At 40.5% G+C, this 17,892-nt stretch overlaps 1 protein-coding gene across 2 annotated transcripts in view; it reads right to left on the reverse strand.

Annotated features, from left to right (window-relative positions):
• Positions 1 to 17,302, reverse strand: part of LOC113013016 (metabotropic glutamate receptor 7-like) — a 73,814-nt gene extending 56,512 nt beyond the window's left edge. Inside the window, exons 1-2 of one of the 2 annotated variants that reach the window (XM_026153540.1) lie at positions 16,915 to 17,302; positions 15,454 to 16,784 (exon numbers count right to left, since the gene is read on the reverse strand). In XM_026153540.1, the coding sequence (XP_026009325.1) occupies positions 15,454 to 15,957 (504 nt within the window). In that variant the 5' untranslated portion in view covers positions 15,958 to 16,784; positions 16,915 to 17,302. Of the gene's footprint in view, positions 1 to 15,453 lie in introns of both variants that reach the window. The other variant, XM_026153539.1, reaches the window with a different exon arrangement.
• Between the last annotated feature and the right edge of the window lie 590 nt (positions 17,303 to 17,892).

The raw sequence follows: 17,892 nt of genomic DNA on the forward strand, positions 1-17,892 counted from the left end.
ACGAACAAACAAATACCGAAACGGATAAACAATTAAAATAGAGCTGCATGAAAACAAAAGTGAACAAAAACTAGAAACTGTCGAGTATAAAGCCCATAATAAAAGTGATTTAAAAGGCAACTGGGGTTTTTTTCCCCCCCACTTTTTTAAGTCTTCACTGTAGAGGTTTTTACTGCCCTTATTACTTTGGGTTTAGCTGCACACCAAGACCTTCCACCCGGGCCTTTATGTACAAAATCTTAACAGGGATTTCCAGACTAACTGGCCCTCACATTAACTGTCTTTCACACGAGGCATTTTATTGGTAGAACTTGTTGGTGGATGTGCACTGCCCCGGGAGGTTCAGTTCAGGTCAATAAAGTCTCTTCTCTCCAGCGGTTTCTGGGTCCTCACGGCAAAAGCCCATTCACCTTTCTTCTTCTGTCTAGACAGGGGTCAGCCAGAATAGCCTCAAGATCTCAGCTTACGTGACTCATGAGAAAATAAAAGCTCTGCTGGGAGGCAGACAACAGCAATATGCTTTCAATGTGACTGAGCTGTCAATAAATTACTATCTTTAAGTCTTGTAAGAAAGTGAGTTGATGCCATTGTTAGGGATGCATATTCTAAAAATGCTACATGATACACAATACCATTAGAGGTTACCAAATTGATACAAAATTCTAAAAAATGAGGACTACTTTTGATATCCTTCTGCGTTTTTTGCTTTAAAATGTTCTCCTTTCAGGCTGGTTTTTGCGGTGCTTCTCTCATGGTTTTATAAATCTATGCCCACCCAAAGATTGGGTAATCCACCACTCTGGTCAAGACTGAAATATGTCGATTTCCATTAGATAGGTTGCAGTGATATCTTGCACACATCACGTCCAAAGGTTGAATCCAATACCTCTGGTGATTGCGTTACTTTTTTTTTCTAGGCCCACCAGCAGACTGAGTTTTGCTATTTTTGATGAAATGTCTCAAAAACAAATGGCAGGATTGTCATTAGATTCAGCACACATGCTTCATGGCCCGCTAAAGACAATTTATAATCACTTAGTTGATCCATGACTTTTTCCTCCAGCGCTGGCATCCAGTTAACATTTTACTGTAATTTACCCACTACTAATTACATCAGAATGAACCACAGCTTTACTCTGTGTTTAATGCTAATTGAAGAGATGGTTAACATAGTAAGTACAGGCTCCAGAGACTCTAGCACAGCTTTGGGCACTAAGTCTTGTTGTATATTTGTCTGTTTTTCTGCTTAATCTTAAATTTTATTTTGCTAACTACACCTGACTAAATGTAAGCATTTACAAAGTCCCTTTTCCTTCACCCAACACTTTAAATCATGTTTTGTTTTAAAATTCAAAAATGTATTTTTCTACCATTACAGGTACACAATCTTTTCTGAACATGACATTGGGATACTCTTGAAAGTTGCCCTAGTTGTTTGTAATCCATCACAGTGAACAACATCAACACATCCATCTTCTGAAGCATTTATCCAGTTTGGGGTTGCGCTAGCTGGTATTGGAGAAGAAGATGAGTGAACCTTCTATCTAGACCTGTGGCCAATTTAAATGCAGATATTTGACAGTATCAGAATTATGCAGGGAGGAAATACTGAGGGAGGAAGCTAGATCATTCAAGGAAAGTCATGCAGGCATGGGAAAACATGCAAATATTAAAACTCTATACAGAAAGGCCCTCTGTCAACCAGAAGGTTCAAACCAGGAACCTTCATTCTGTAGTGCTAATCGCTGCCACAACAATGACGAACATGTTGTAATCACTTGTTTGGATTAAATTATTATGATATCAAATGTTAATAAAAAGAAATGTTTTGATCCATCTATTCCACATAAATGAGTCTTTAAAATAACTACACCACTGCTAATACCGAGGCCACTATTACTGGTATATATTTATCATTAGGAAAGATCATGAAATTTATATTGGCTGAACAATGGTGTGAAAAACATTTGCTCTGACTTCTTTCTTCTTCTTTTTTTTTTTACACTGCATTTATTTGTCACTCTTATATGTTTCAGATCATCAAACACATTTAACAACAAAGACAACAAGAGGAAATACAAAATACAGTTTTTAAACGCTGATTTAATTTATTAACAGAAAAAAGATATCCAAACCTACCTGGCCCTGTGTGAAAAATTTAATTGCCCCCTAAATCTATTAACTGGTTGTGCTACCTTTGCCAGCAAGAACTGTAATCAAGCATTTGAGAAAATTTGCAATGTGTCTCTGGCCCACATTTCACTGCAAGACTGTTTTAATTGAGCCACATTGGAGGGTTTTTGTGAATCAACAACCTCCTGAAGGTCATGCCAAAGCATCTAAACTGGATTTAAGCCTGGATTTGACTAGGCCACTCCAAAAACCTTCAAATCCACAGAAAATGTTCTCCAAAAGTCTTAAGGATCATCATCCTTGTGTTCTTTTTTGTCAGCAGTGGGTTTCGCCTTGGAACCATACTGCTACTACTGCCCCACTCACACATATGTGTTTGTCATCTAGAAAATCAAAGTACAAGAAATCCCTGCAGATTTAACGTACCTCAACCTCAGCCTTAACCAGATCATTTTTCACATAGTGTTAGTTGTGAATAGCTTTTTCCTTTAATACATGAAATCATAACTTCAGAATTCCATTTTGTATTTAATTTTGGTTATCTTTGTCTAATATGATTTTTTTTTTGATGATCTGAAACTTGTACACCCATCCACCATTCTCTTCTGCTTACCCTTGTCAGAGTCATGGGGTAGAAACATGTAAGTCTGACAATTATGCAAAAAGAAAAAAAAGAAATCAAGAATGGGGGAAATAGTTTTTCACAGCACTGTAGATTCTGCAATATACTCTGATGAGAACAACCCTTTGTTCAATCATGGCCAGACGGCCCTGAGGCTCTCTGTTCTGCTTTGTGCTCCGGGTGTCATGCATCACTGAGGACATCTGACCTGCCAGTCATGTCAGCAACACACTAGAATCCCTGCACAAGCAGAACAATGGACAATAGTTCATTCAGTGAGCCCAAGAAGCTTTTTCCAGTGATCTATTGAAAACCTGCCAATAGTGGAAGAACTGGACACGGTCTTTCACGCAAAGCTATTCTGTGTAAACAGACTCCATTCGAAGTGAGATCACGATTCATCAAAGCGAGTGTCTCAACTAATGGACCGAGAAAATTTATGTGCGATGTGTTTTTGTGACATGAACATTTCACATAACTTCTACTCGCAGTGTAAGAAGGCTACACGCTGTCATGTAGTTCAGAGCCGGAATCAAAGATGCGCAACAGACGCCAGATCAGACAATTAACCCCAGACAAGTTAACCAGCCGAAACAGGAACGAGTCCTGCCAAATACAATGAAACTGTCACACATCACTACTGAAAGGTTATCTTTATTTTCAACACGAGCGTGAACATGCATCTCTCCCAGAACAGCTCATGTGGATCTCAAGCCTGCTAATAACACAATCTGTCAAACGAGCTGAAATATCACAAACAAAAAAACTTGAACGTATAAAAGATCTAAAAAGCTGAATATTGAGCTTTTTGGCTCATTGATCATTCAAAATACAGTATGTATGAAGTCTTGATGTATTTTTGTACAAATTTCATATGCGTTTCATAAAGACGGATTTTCTATATATATATATATATATTTTTGTGTTTTCAGTAACTTTTAAAGACTCAGACATTAATCCAAATCCCTATATAAAAATGATGACAGGGTTCAGAGACAGAAAATTCCTCTATAGCGGTATTAGTGAAGCTAAACACATGAATACGGCATTGAAGAAAGACAGGATTATGTGAATTGCACATGGCCTAAATGTAAAGTGTTAACATTATAGTAGAAGGACACCTCAAAGCGTCGGTGGTTAACTTGGGTGCTCCGTAACCTTTTTTTGCATGGTTTCTCCAAATAAAAAAAGGTGTGATGTGTTTCCAACTGTGCACAGGAGCTGGGAAATTGAGCATTGAGAGGGAAGGATTACTGCCACCCAAAAAACCCCACACACACATGTATTTGTCATCTAGGAATTCATTAAATTAAAGTACAAGAACTCCCTGCAGATATACAGTACCTCAATCTTAGCCATAACTAGAACATGCCTAAACTCAGCCCCCATCCCAACCAGCGGTTAACCTCGTGGTAAACCACACATCAAGAATTATGTGAAGACTCAGCCAGCAAGTCATTAAAATTCAAATGAGCTCTGCTACCGATAACCACAAACTGTAACGATCTGCCAAAGAAAGCGCCCATCTAGCTTTTAACGAGAAGCTCATGTTAGTGACAGTGTGGAAGGATGTAAAAATTAATGGCACCCTCCCTCAGCACAGCATGTAGCTAGGTGCATGCTTCCTTCAGATGGCAGGTCTAGAAAGCAGAGCACAAAAAGTACAGCTTCTAAATAAAAGTGCTAACATCAGGTTTAGGAAGTTTTCTGGAAGGAGATCCAGCTTTTTTAAAAACAGCTTTTTACAGTGGATATCTCAAAAACTGGGCATCTCATATCAAAACATTTTACATAGATGAATAGCACTCCAGGCCAGAGAAAAGTCAAAAATTGATTTTAAGGTGAGCTGTCCCTTTAATGTGAATGAATATAGGCATTTCAGTAGCAACAAACACACTTAATACAAGCAGACATAGATACTAAAACATAAGCTGCCAGGCATATAGTGCACAAGCTGTAATACTAACTCTGAAATACAGTGTGGTTAGATTTCTTCGGTACTAAATACATTTTTCACAATTAGCCTCATAAACTAAAGAGTGGCGAGAATAGTCTTTGACAAGATGATGCATCGTACACAAAAGCTGGAGCAAATTTATGCTGGCATGTATCGTATTTCATTGGACTTAAACTTCCAGGTAGTGAGCACATGACGCCTCTATGCATAATCCATTGTTGCTATTGATCCACCAAGCCTCATTAAGGGTAACATGTAAGTGCTTCAGCACTGATAAGGCAGTTAAAAAACACTATATTCGGTCATCAATAGCTTCTGTCCAGGAGACAATTGCAGTTTAAGCATCCTCTATTTGAAGGCAAAGAGCTTCCATAATTTGTAAAATGTCAATGGTGATTGAGGTCTTCCCCCAAATCAATGTACCTGTCAAAAACGGGCGTTTCAGAGAGCCCTTGAAATCCCACAGGATTTGCATGTGAAAATAGTAATCCAGTCAACTGATTTTTTATGTATGCTGGCTGCTGAGGCACAGTATACTTTTCAAGCTCAAAAGAACAGAGGACACAAACACGTTCAAACAGCACTCACACTCCACTGCATAGCCAGCAGAGAGAGGGAAAGAAAGAGAAAGAGAGGGAAGAGGGAAAAAAACATTCACCAAACATTATCTCGAGGGAAATACACACAAAATGAAATTGAAGCTAATGAAACTCTGGAGTTCCGCTCTTATATTTTCACATGTAAAATCAACAGGTATTTTAGCTTAACTACCTGGGGCCCATGCTGCACTCTAATAATTTAGTCCCTCAATAAAGGCCACAGCGTGCTGGCTGATATAATGGCTATACCGTATATTACAGCGTGTTGTCTGAATGAATGTTTTGATGCACCCCGAGGCCCTGCTGTAATAACACAACTGAAGGACAAGGAATGAATCCCAGTGACAGTTTATTATGTACGCTGTGAAGAAGAGAATACTGGACCTCGACATCTCTGATACAAAGAGCAAACGTGCTCATACACTCACTGGACACTTTGTTAGGTACACCTTTGTTAGCACTGAGTTGGACCCTGTGTTTTGCCTTCAGAACTGCTTTAATTCTTCATGGCACAGATGCAACAAGATGCTGGATACATTCCTCAGAGATTTTTTTCAGATACTGACCTGATAGCATCACACAGTTGCTGCAGATTTGTCGGGTGCACATCCACGATGTAAATTTACCATATCCCAACGGAGACTTGTTGACTGTGGAAGCCATTTGAGTTTTGCGACACAGCATGTTTTCCTGCTGGAAGTAGTTATCACAAGATGGATACACTGTGGTCGGCAACAATACCCAGGTAACCTGTGCTGTTTAAACAATGCTTAAGTGGTACTAAGGGGCCCAAAGTGTGCCAAGATAATATCCCACACACCAGCACACCACCACCCACACCTTGATCTGCCAAATATAAGGTAGGATAGCTCTGTGCTTTCACGTTTTAATGCCATATTCTGACCACGCTATCCAATCATCGCAGCAGAAATCGAGACCCATCAGTCCGGACAATATTTTTCCAATCTACTACCGTCTAAGTTTGGTGAGCACATTCAAATGATATCCCCAGTTTCCTGTTTTCAGGTGACAGGAGTGGCACTTGGTGTGGTCTTCTGTTGCCTTCAAGGTTTGATGTGTGTTTAGAGATGCCTCAGTTGTAACAAGTGGTTGAGTTACTGTTGCCTTTCTGTCAGCTCAAAGAAGTGTAGCCATTCTCCACTGCCCTCTGGCATCAGCAAGACATTTTCGTCCAGAGAACTGCCACTCACTGGATATTTTCTCTGCTTTGGACCATTCTCTGTGTGAGAAAATCCCAGCAGATCAGCAGTTTCCAAAAATAATCAGATAGACCTGTCCGGCGCCAACAATCATGCCACGTTCAAAGTCATTTAAATCACCTTTCTTTCCTATTTTGTTGCTCAATTTAAACTTCAGCATGTCATCTTGACTACGCTTGCATGCCTAAATTTGATAAATTGAGTTTTGCGTTAATGAGCAGTTGAACAAATGTATCTAACAACAATGACCGGTGAATGTAAACATTAAAACAGGCATATTCAAATAAAATTGTATACATGCAGTACTCATGTATACAATTTATTTACTCAACTTTTTCATACAACTTTATTGTTAAATGTTTACACTTTAAATTTACACTTTACACACAAAAAGACTAAACCCTTTACTGTGTACATTTTTGTTATTATGCCAGATTTTTAAAAAAGTAATTAAAAGTTGTTCTACTTAAATTAATCACAAATTAATGCCTCGGGATAATTATCCGATATTTGTCATAAGTAAAAGGATCATACAAACTGCACTCATTCTGATTAGTAAATTATGAGGGTATTTCGAATCACAGTCCAAGTACATTTTGCTGATAATGCTTATATGCTTGTACTTCAATAAGAAATCTGGACTATACAATCATTTGTTGCACTGCAGCAGTTTTCTTTTTTTGTATTAGTTCAACTAAAATAAAGGTTCTGACTAATTAACACATAGAAGCGGAGGACATATTAATTATGGTAGTGACTGCATTAAACATTGAAATATACTAATTATACCTTTTAAAAATCATCAAAAACAAACATCTCTTCTCACAAGCAAATGCAAATCTGGGGCACATTAAATTAAAGAGGAAACTAAGAAAATATAAACACTGCAGCAGAAGGGCCATTGTGTTTTCTCTTTCCTCTCTCGCAGTCCTAACTGCCGTGTGGCGTGCCTCTACTTCTTGCCGCTCTTCAGCGGCATGCCAACATCAGAGCCCTCACACGGGTGTGCAGTCTATGCAGAGCCTCGTGCCACCAGCCTCCAGGGATGGCAAGACAGACATGTGAACAGTGCATCTCCTGTCACTTTTAAGTTTAAGTCACGCTGCAGGAAGTGTATTAAGTGTATTGTTTTATTAACCCTCAACCAAATGAAGTGTGTGATGGAGACTTCAAAACAACAGTGACGATCAGATCTGTCAGTCAGCAGACCGAGCCACCATTTTGGTCTCTAATTATTTAATTTTGTTGTTGTTTTTATCTGTCAGGTGGAAATTTTGTGCAGAAAATCTTGGTCTCTAGAGGATGACTGGTGTTCTCAACACTTGTTTACCTCCTGCTGCACCCTTAGCCAAACACTCCTTGTTTTCAGACCTTTTAACCATTTGTTGTAACGCTTCACTTTACTCTCCATTAAAATGAAAAAGCAAAATGTTCTCACTGTTGAATGATTTCTTACATAAAACACACACATACAGAACTCAGGTTCATTTCCATCAACCTCAGCTAGATTTAAGTTCTAAATGGCAACGTGTATTTGTTAGCGAACATGCTAACATTAGCATACTGAAATATTTGCTAACATTTCGTACACTACTTATGAGCATAATGTGTTTGTAAGTAGATTTAAGAGGCTTTTACTATTATTTTCATCTATTTACAGACATTACTTCACTTTTGGATGTCCACAGGAACGTGCTAATAAATGCATTACTACACATAGCTGCATATTTACATTTTAGCATGTTCTGACCATTTACTAATGTTTCTATACTGCTCATAAATGTTAATAAGGACAACAAAAGTAATGTCTTCCTCTTTTTTCCTCCTGGTTTCACCGTTTTCTTGAAAAAAGGATATATTTTATGTGTTGAAAGCAAGTGATAAGAACATAAGAGAACAAATAACACAATCCAGGTCTGAGAGGACCACACGGCACACCCTTTTGAAGAAGCACACGCTCTCACAGACAGCACTAAAAGCAGCCTTTTAACAGTTCCACTTAATTCATTTACTAGGATTGAGACAGGTGCCGGATAAAATACAGATCATATTTAAAAAGCAAATTTCATTCAGATATCCTGTGCTTAGCCTTACAGCACTTAAGTCCACTGTAGCTAAGTGGTCCAGCCTCTTAGCTGTACTGTTGTAGTTTGCTGTAGTTTGTTCCTGCGTGCAAACGAAACTACAATGAGGCCTCTGATAAGTCTTTTCAGCCCGTGCTGGATCATTTTCTGCTGAGGCAATGGGGACAATTTTTCCTTTTGGAGGGATGAGTGAGAGGCCGGCCTGCAGCCAGCGGAGACCTCCTCATGCTTTTCCACTCATCCCCGTAAGGAGATTGGACGTAATGGGGTTTCCTCTTCCATGGCTCCTTCTGCTCACCAGATAAACTGCAGCAAACTTCCAACAAAGTCTTAGCGCTATTCTTGTCACATTTTACAGTCATTCCAACAATAACTTTTGACGGAATACGGTTGTGACCTCATTGTGAGCGGAGCTAAGCTTTTAAGCAGGTGGCCTCGTCCCCACCCTCCAGGGCAGTGGAATAAAATAGGGGAAACAGCCCCTCTGGGGAAGTCAAACTGCAGCAATTGTCAAGAAGAGACCCAAAAACCCATGTAGAAATGAGGGATGGCGCCTCATTAAAGACACCATATCAACATTTTCCAGCTATAAATGGAATCACAATGCAATAAACAAGCTGCATTATGATTGAAAACAAAGAACGGAATAAAAATGTACTGGCTGCGTTTTCATTGAGAAACATTTATTCATGTAGCAAGCTATTATGTAGCTTAATAATAGGGTGCAGCATCCCCCCCAGGCCTGCAGGGAATGACCAAGACCTTGATATAAGGGCTTGGATTGATTTTCATATTCTCCCCGTGGCAGTCTACTGACCTAATGGCCTTATGTCAACAGAAATGACAACTAGTCTAACAGGGATATTTTATTCATTTTATTAATATTGCATTACTTGCTCGCCATGTGTTGTGTTTGGGTGTGTGAATATATACCTGGTCTGCTCAACGGCACTCCTTCACAACATTGCTTGAACTAAAAAGAGAGGAAGGAAGGAAATTTCAAAAGACATCGTCATTAGGCATCGTCTGTCTCGGCGGTTGTCTGTGTAGATCTGAACCCAGGATTTGGCGGACTCTTTGATGCATTTTCCTTGAGTACAGTTCATTATCTGAAAACATTTTGTAAACACTGCAATATGTGTGCAAAAAAATCCAATTTTCACATCAAATCCATGCACATTTATTGCTTAACAAGATCAGCGGTTCTCAGTCCCGCTGAAATCCTCTCGGAACAGATAACATTGTTTGAGGATGCACCAAGAAAGGTGAGATACATTTGCTTCTCGTCGTATATTGATCTTCCTGTCTTTCTCACTTCGTCCAGAGTTCAACACGTTTGAACTCTGGCCTGGGAAATGGCAAGTCCCGCCAATATCCAGCCAATTTAAAAGAGCCGGTGGAATTGACCTCTTCTTAAGTAAGTATTGATTGTCTGAATCCTTGTTTGTATAACTGTATGCTTAGGAAGGTTCTTCCTGGATGGCAGGGATGCAAGTACAAAAAACTATGGTATATAGAAACTGATAAAAAATGGTGTATATTTGTCAAATTCTGGAAACTCTTGCTAGCCTATTAATGATGTTAATACCTGCAGCCTGTACTTGTATCCCTGCCCACATTATTTCCTGGATTTCATGCGTTTTAACACAGAGTGTGAGCAAATTTCACCGTGCCAATTCGGGTTTAAACTGCCCATAAGTCAGCACTTGATTAAACGACTGGAATGGAAACCAGCAGTCTCAACTAGAAGTGAATGTCACTGAACTATAGACAATGCATTCAGAATCATAAATTAAAGTGCAACAGATTCATTTCAAGTTCAACAGCATCTCTCTGCATATGTTTATTTTGTTTTTTTGGTTTTGTTTTTATATTTTTTCTTCTTACAGCTCTAAAATAAGTATACTATCTAATGTTGCCATAACAACAAAACCATAGAACTTGTAAAATCAGCCACCACCGCAACATGTCACTTGTTTTTAAGTTAATCACGTAAAGCTATTAGCCCCAGTCTTCACGTGCATGGCAGCATTATTACAACGTTTCTCTCTCAAGTATTACACTTTGTTAAAGCAATGTTTATATTTAGAATGGCCTGGATCTCAGATAGTGCTTTTCTACAACGCGTCTCAAATCCACTTCACACACACACACTTTATTCTGTGTCTAAGTAATCATTCGGCATGCAGACTGGAGCAGCCAGGGATCGAACCCCCATCTGTCCGCTCAGCAGAAAGCCTGCTCTACATCTTGAGCCACAGCCACCTGCAATTTAGGATCATCACCCTATTTTAAATGTGACTAAATCCACAGATGATGTGTCATCACATCTCATCTATACATAGAAGCATGTTCACATCCTTATTTTAATCTAAAGGTCGTGTACCCAAATAGAATGAATAAGATGTCTTTTCTGTCCTAAAATATGCTTCTTTTGTTTGTTTACTTTTGCACACACAGTGGTGCAGCGGTTAGCACTATCACCCCCGGCACAAATTTTCTGAGTTTGAATCCACCAGCAGGCTGAGGGTTTTCTGTGTGGAATTTCCTCCTACGGTCACGCTTCTTAGACTTATTGGTGAGTATAAATTGGCTGTGTATCTAAGTGAATCGCTATCAGCCTCTACACGATAGACTGGTGACCTGTCCAGAGTCTACCATGGTGGATAATCAGGAAAAATTGATGTTTGCATGCTGCCTGCATTAAATTAACATCGCACGGTGATTTTCTTTCTATTTGAGAGTACCTGTGTGGCTTAGGTTCACTAAACCACACAGGTACATTTTGTGATCTCATAATCTAATATTCAGTAATTCCCTTTTTCTTTTGTGGATAAGTCACGACTGCAAAGAAGGGTGGATATAATTGGATGGGTTTGATGGCTTATTAAAGTCATCCATATACAGTCGAGTTTTCAATTTCCATCTGCATGCTAAATCCCACTGATTTCTCAAAAGAGAACATTTGGAAATATCTAACCTATTTATCTCATCTCTCGTATACAGTACAAATTCTGCTTGTTTTTTATGCTGTTAAAAACATTTTTCATTTTATTTTTGGCACAGCTGACTTTCTTTTTATAGTCAGTAGTCAAATGTGCACTACTAAAACTTCATTCACCGTCCTCTTCAGTAACAAATCCAACTCTGTTGTTTGTGATCTTAAAAACGTTTACTTATGAGTTAAATGCTGAACCTTAGTTGAGAAAGAACTGTCAAGTTAGAAAATTAATTTTCTTTTTTTATCCACGTTTCAAGCACTTGTTATAAAGTTAAAATGTACTGAGTTGGCTTTCTATGTCAAACTCTGAATAAAAGCCAATTAGTAAGTGATGGAGAGGAAATACAAAAGCCGAAGCCACTGGTGTGGATCATTAGATATCCACAAGACAGCTGTGTTTCCATCCCTTCAGCATTGGTAATAGGCCAATTTGTGGGCATATATGTGCATATCTACTCATATGCTGGCTACTTAACATACCAACGGTGTGTTTTATCGTATGGCTGAATGCAGTACTAGGGATGTGACTAATGGACCTGAGCTGCTGCAAGCATCCACGTACAAATGGCAACCGTTACCATGTTTAGAAAACTAGATATATTAAACCTGTGCCATCCGATGTCACTTTTAGAGCTTACTCCAAAACACACACACACACAGCTCCTTCATATTCCTTTGGTGTCCGTCTTTACCATTGTCAGCTAAATAGATCACACTGCAAGGCTTCAATCTCCTTCAAATCAGTCACAGTGATGATTCTGTGAAAAAAAGGGGGGAGATAAAAAGCCGACCGGAGCCTGTCAGGGCTATGAGAGCAGAGGACGTCAATGCCTCACTTAGACAGCCAGTCTGAAGGGGCCGGTTCCCCAGACGAAGAGGACAAGACGGAGTTCACCTGCATTCAATATAAAGTTTTGCCACCGCCTTTGGGAGAAGAGATGCGACGGAGCATAGCAGGCTGCAATCCCTGATGTAAATGTCATCAGGATCAAAATCAATTTCATGATTCATTCAAGAGGCCAGAACTTTAAAACGTACAAAGTTACCTGTTATTAATTTTTTTAAATTAACAACAGCATCATCTTCCCGCCTCTGCTCGCGTTCATGGAGTAAGGACTCGACGATTTTCTGCACACATGCAAACAATTCAAAAGTTTGGCTGATTGATTTTTTTTCCTCCTGTGGCATTGTTGCTTCTCATTTCCAACACAGCATGAAAGGCACTGAAATAAAAACATCTTAGCAGCAAATCGGCCTCACCATGGCAACAGTATTGATCACCTCTCCTGGGTCCTCAGAAAAATCTATCCCTCATGTCAATTTCCCAGCACTAACAGTTCAGCAGCTACTCACGTCTTGAATAGACAGGCATGATATTTAGAATCTAGTAATAAAACCTACAATCATTATTTAGCTTCCCTGATGATTCATTTATCGCAGGAGTGAGATACAAAATGACCTGATGATTTTCACTGAGAACAATGCGGGGAATCGGTTGTCACTATTCACAGTCTTGAAGCATAAAGATTACACTAGGATTTCTTGATTATGGAGCTCAACCAATAATGAGGTCTAATTGAAATTGACTAAGAGAAGAAACTGAACGCTTTGTAGAGAGTCCGTCTGACTGAGGTCTGGTCTTTTTGATATGAATCCCCCCCCCCCCATTTGCTGGTTTAATTACATCTGAATGGGGGTTTCTCAGGCATTTGATGTTTTTCACAAGACTCACTGAGTAGTATATAGATTTTATTTCAAAGCAGCCTCAGAAACTTAAAGTTACTGCCACCTACCAAACAAACACAGTGTGACTAATGCAAGTAAGTGGGTATGTATTGATTATATTGTATCGTGTGGCCTCAAATTTAATTTGTTATCCATAATACCATTGCTTCTGGTTCCACTGAAAACATAAGTGTGCTCAGAGGCAAAAAAGTTTAAAGGAGGACTGAATCTAACTTCTCAAGGTATTTGGATTTAAGTGCGCCGAAGAAATATGCCTTTTTTTTTCAGCACTTTGAGGAAATGAGAACAAATGCAAAGTGATGGATGGGTCTGCATGACAACTGCTGTCAATCCACAAGCTTGATTACAACACCTGAGCTTCAGCAACACCATGCCTACACTCTGACAGCTTGACACTTGCAGACGTGTTGGTACACCTGGTGTGAGGAGGAGAGAATAAAGAGAATTAGGGACTAATCTGGCTTCCCTTTAAACCCTCTCAGTTTCACAAATGCATAGGTTTTCATGTTACAGAGCTTGCACGAAACTGAGGAACTCTTGCAACCCTCGCGCCGTGCAACAAAATAACAAGTGCAGTTATGCTTCAAAGCGTAACTGCAGGGTTTTGAAATCTTGTAATAATAAAAATTTAATTTATTAAGTGAGCCTACAAAGAGAGAACAGGAACTAAAGCTAGGCTGAAGATTGTGGTGTTGTGGTGGGGACGATCAGTCCGGCAAAAGGAACCACAAACCCTGGATATAAAAAAATGAGTATATATATATATATATATATATATATATATATATATATATATATATATATATATATATATATATATATATATATATATATATATATATATATATATATATATATGTGTGTGTACACAAATGTGTGGCATGTGTAAGTGTCTGTAGAGTAGAAAGGGAAGACGACTGGGTGGGGGTTAAAAGCTTGTTAAGTACTCTGACGGTCTTACAGATGGAATTAACCAGCTACTTACACAATTTGTCGAACTGAGCTGGAACAAAAACAATGACTGACAAGACTCTGAGTTACAATCTGCAACCACAAATCATTAGCACCAACACTGCATGCAGCTCCTCCCCAGTTTAAACACCACTTTAAACTTGCACAGGAAAAACTGTACAGAATTATGCAAAAGCATGCACATGTTTTTTCGAGTAATTAAATACTTTGCTATGTAGATGTGTTTTAAATAATTAATCTTTCTGTACTGGTGCCTTGCTGCATTTCCCATTTCACTGCAGCACCAGCAGTAGGCCAACATCATCAGTTGACTCTCAGCCAACAGAAATAGAGACGTTTTCCTATATGCTCAAGCTATGCCATTAGGAAATTAGTCTTGTGAATTCCTTTCATTTACTTGCAGCCATCAAGCTCAATCAGGCTGCAAAGCGATGGAAACAAGCTTATTTTGCAGAAGGGAAGCCACCCCCTTCCCCCGTAGGTAAAAGCTAAAGGAAACTCAAGCATAACTCAATGCTTTCAGGTTCAAAACAATTCATAAAACCGCCTGCAGTCTGACGTACAAGAGGTTCATATAATCATGTGCAATCATATGAAACAGGCCTTTTATTCTCAGGAGGGGGTTGTTGAGTTTGGGTGTGATTGTGTCAGGCTGTCAGTGCCCACTCATCCAGACTCCGGAGTGAGACTGGAACAGACGGGAGCTGTTCTTTCAGCACCACCGGGGACAAGCAACAGCACTCTCAGCTGTCTCATGCACACAGTCTAGTGGATTGAAAAACCACCCAAACTCACTTCACCTTCCTTTTGTGCCCCATGTTTTAAGATGGAGAGAGGCATCAGTGAGAGCACATCGAATCCAATACCACCATCTGAAAATAGATTCTTGCTCATGATGGATTCTCTCTCTCTTTTTTTGTTGGTGTCCTTTCTCAGACACAGTTTTCAGCTGTTTCACTTTTGCTGTCCTTTCAAGCTGCTTTTGAGCGACAAAAAAAGTGTGTTTACCCCTCTCTAAAGCGCATTATTACCTCCAAATTCAACAAACTTCTGCTGCAATAGTGGGAAAAAATGCGATTATCTTAAAGCCACAAAACTAGTGCACACGCTCAGACTTGCCTGGAAGAGGCGTAGGATGTTGGCAACCATAATCGATACTGAACTCGCCGAGGCTCCGATGACTCCCACCACTTTTTCAGGCTTGACAAACACCGGTGGGTCCCCGTTAGTGCACCGCACGTCGGAGGTGTCCTTCGTGATCAGCGCTTGCACGAAAGTTAACGATTGCTCCAGCGCATAAGTATCCCTCGAACAAGTGTCCAGCACCCGTGCGCCTAAGGTGATGTTGGGTAAGAGTTGCTCGTCCTGGTTAATTTGGTCCAAAGCGTACATCATGGCCTCAAGCCGCTGGATGCCGTTCTCTTTTTTGAGGTCCCCGCACGGCGCACCATCGATTCCTCTGGCATGCACCGGGAAGAGTCCGCCGAGGGTCAGGTGTCCCTCAGTCCGTATCGAATGGGGTGCATAAGTCTCCTGAGGCAGCGCGAAATCTATCACAGTCCTCATAAGCCAAAACACCCTCCATATAAAGCTCAGCTTCACGCGTACACCGGGACAAGCCATGATCAACTTTTAGGAAGGAAGAAGCCTGCGATCCGACGATGATGAGACCAGAAGAGGCTAAGAAGTTTGCTAAAACGAACCCATTCTTGTCACCAGGGAGGAGATTCAACAAGCTGGGCTGAGGAACCAAGGGGCAGCAGAAGACTCAGGCGAACTGCGCCCATCGTTTTACAGCCAGGAGTGAGCGGTTAAGCTTGTTGAATAGTGAAGCCCCTAACGGAAATTTAGCGCTCTCAGGAAGGGAGGCTACATCCATTAGTTAGAGAGAATATCACTGAAAGGAGACGAAAACCCGCAGCAAATTATCTGGCCTAATTTTGTCCATTTATGCTAAATCCAAAGAGCGAATAGAAACATAATGAAACCGCTGCGAGGAACTGGCATATCTTCACAACCCAAAGCCCGGAATTTAAGTATCGTGTAGTAGGAATTATCGCTTTAAATCAATACTTCTTAGGACCGGCAGAAGTGGGTGACATTCTCCTTCCCCAGAACAACTCCACGGGAGCGCAGGAATGGCTCGCTCGGCTGTGGTGTTTGTCTCCCAGGGGTGCATATCATCTCCACAGTCTCCAAAGGAGGGGAGGGAATGACGGAGGGAGGGAATGAGGGGGGGTGGGTTAAAAGAAAAAGGAAAAAAAACGGTTAGTGTGAACGCAAACGTGCGTTCATTAAGCAGTGGACTAAGAAAAACCAGCTAATTAAATCCCCGACTCTTTCTCAGTCTCCGCAACCGGTCGCCTTTATACAAAATGAATGAGTCACAGCGAGGGATTCACTGTGTGCGCCGAGTTTTCAGCCCCCTTTCGACGCGAGACGTCATTCAGCTGGCAGCAAAAAAGAAAAAGGAAAAGGAGAAAAAAGATTAGCATCACTTTGTGGAAAGGTTTCCAGGAAGTTAGCGCTCGCTATCTTCAGACAGAAGAGAAGGTAAACAAGGCAAACAAATGCACTTACAGACTTGAATAATAAGACAATTGTTCCTCTGAGTGCCTTTCAGTGGCTGCATCTCAGCATTATAATCTCTGTCTCCCTACTTCCTCTTCCTCCGTTATCCCCCTGAAACACACACACACACACACACACATAGACACAAAAGTGTTTTTCCCCCCCTCTTTTCTTTTGATGTTGACGGTGGCAGGCATGGAACAGAGATCTGTGGCATTATGAAAACACAGAAGAGCTGCAGGTATGAAGGGCTTCACCCGCCGACTAAAAAGTGGCTTTCCTGAAATAGTTTTGGATTCATTACTGATGCACCTTTAAAACGGAGCAGAGAGGGAGGTATGGGAGGGAGAGAGAGCATAGCAGACACGTTTGGAGGGGTCCAGGCTGGTCTCCAAGGCAACCCTTCTTCAGAAGACTCCTGATTCATCCTGTGCAACCCTCCTGCCCCCACAAATACACGCACATCACCCCCCCCCCCCCCCCCCCCCCCCCGCCCCCCTTACCACACACACACACACATCATCAACATCATCCTGGATAAACATACTGGTCCACAGACTGGTGAAAATTGCCCACACCTTTAGGAGAACGGAGGCCTCACATCTTCCTAACAAAACTATCATCACCAAACTATTTAATTGCACAGATGGTACTTTTACAAACAAGAAGATTATGATAATTTGCTTTTGTGGGCATGCATTAGCCAGGGACTCACTTGGCAATTTGAGGCATTAATTAAAAAGGTAGTTTCTGCTTTGCATTCAAAGTAAATCGCACATTCAAAATAACAACAATAATCATTGTAGTCTCTGCTAATGAGTACATGTTCAGTGGGTTACGCGGAGAGAAGGGGAGCGAGAGAAGAGGTGCCCGCTGAGCACTCTGTTAATACATAATTCATGCATAAGCCTTCATTTTCAAGTAACCTTAGAAACTGACCACTCGCCAGCCAACACACATGCAGCAACAGCATCCACATTGTTGGTG

This window comes from Astatotilapia calliptera, chromosome 20 (assembly GCF_900246225.1).
Source record: "Astatotilapia calliptera chromosome 20, fAstCal1.2, whole genome shotgun sequence".
Lineage (NCBI taxonomy): Eukaryota > Metazoa > Chordata > Actinopteri > Cichliformes > Cichlidae > Astatotilapia > Astatotilapia calliptera.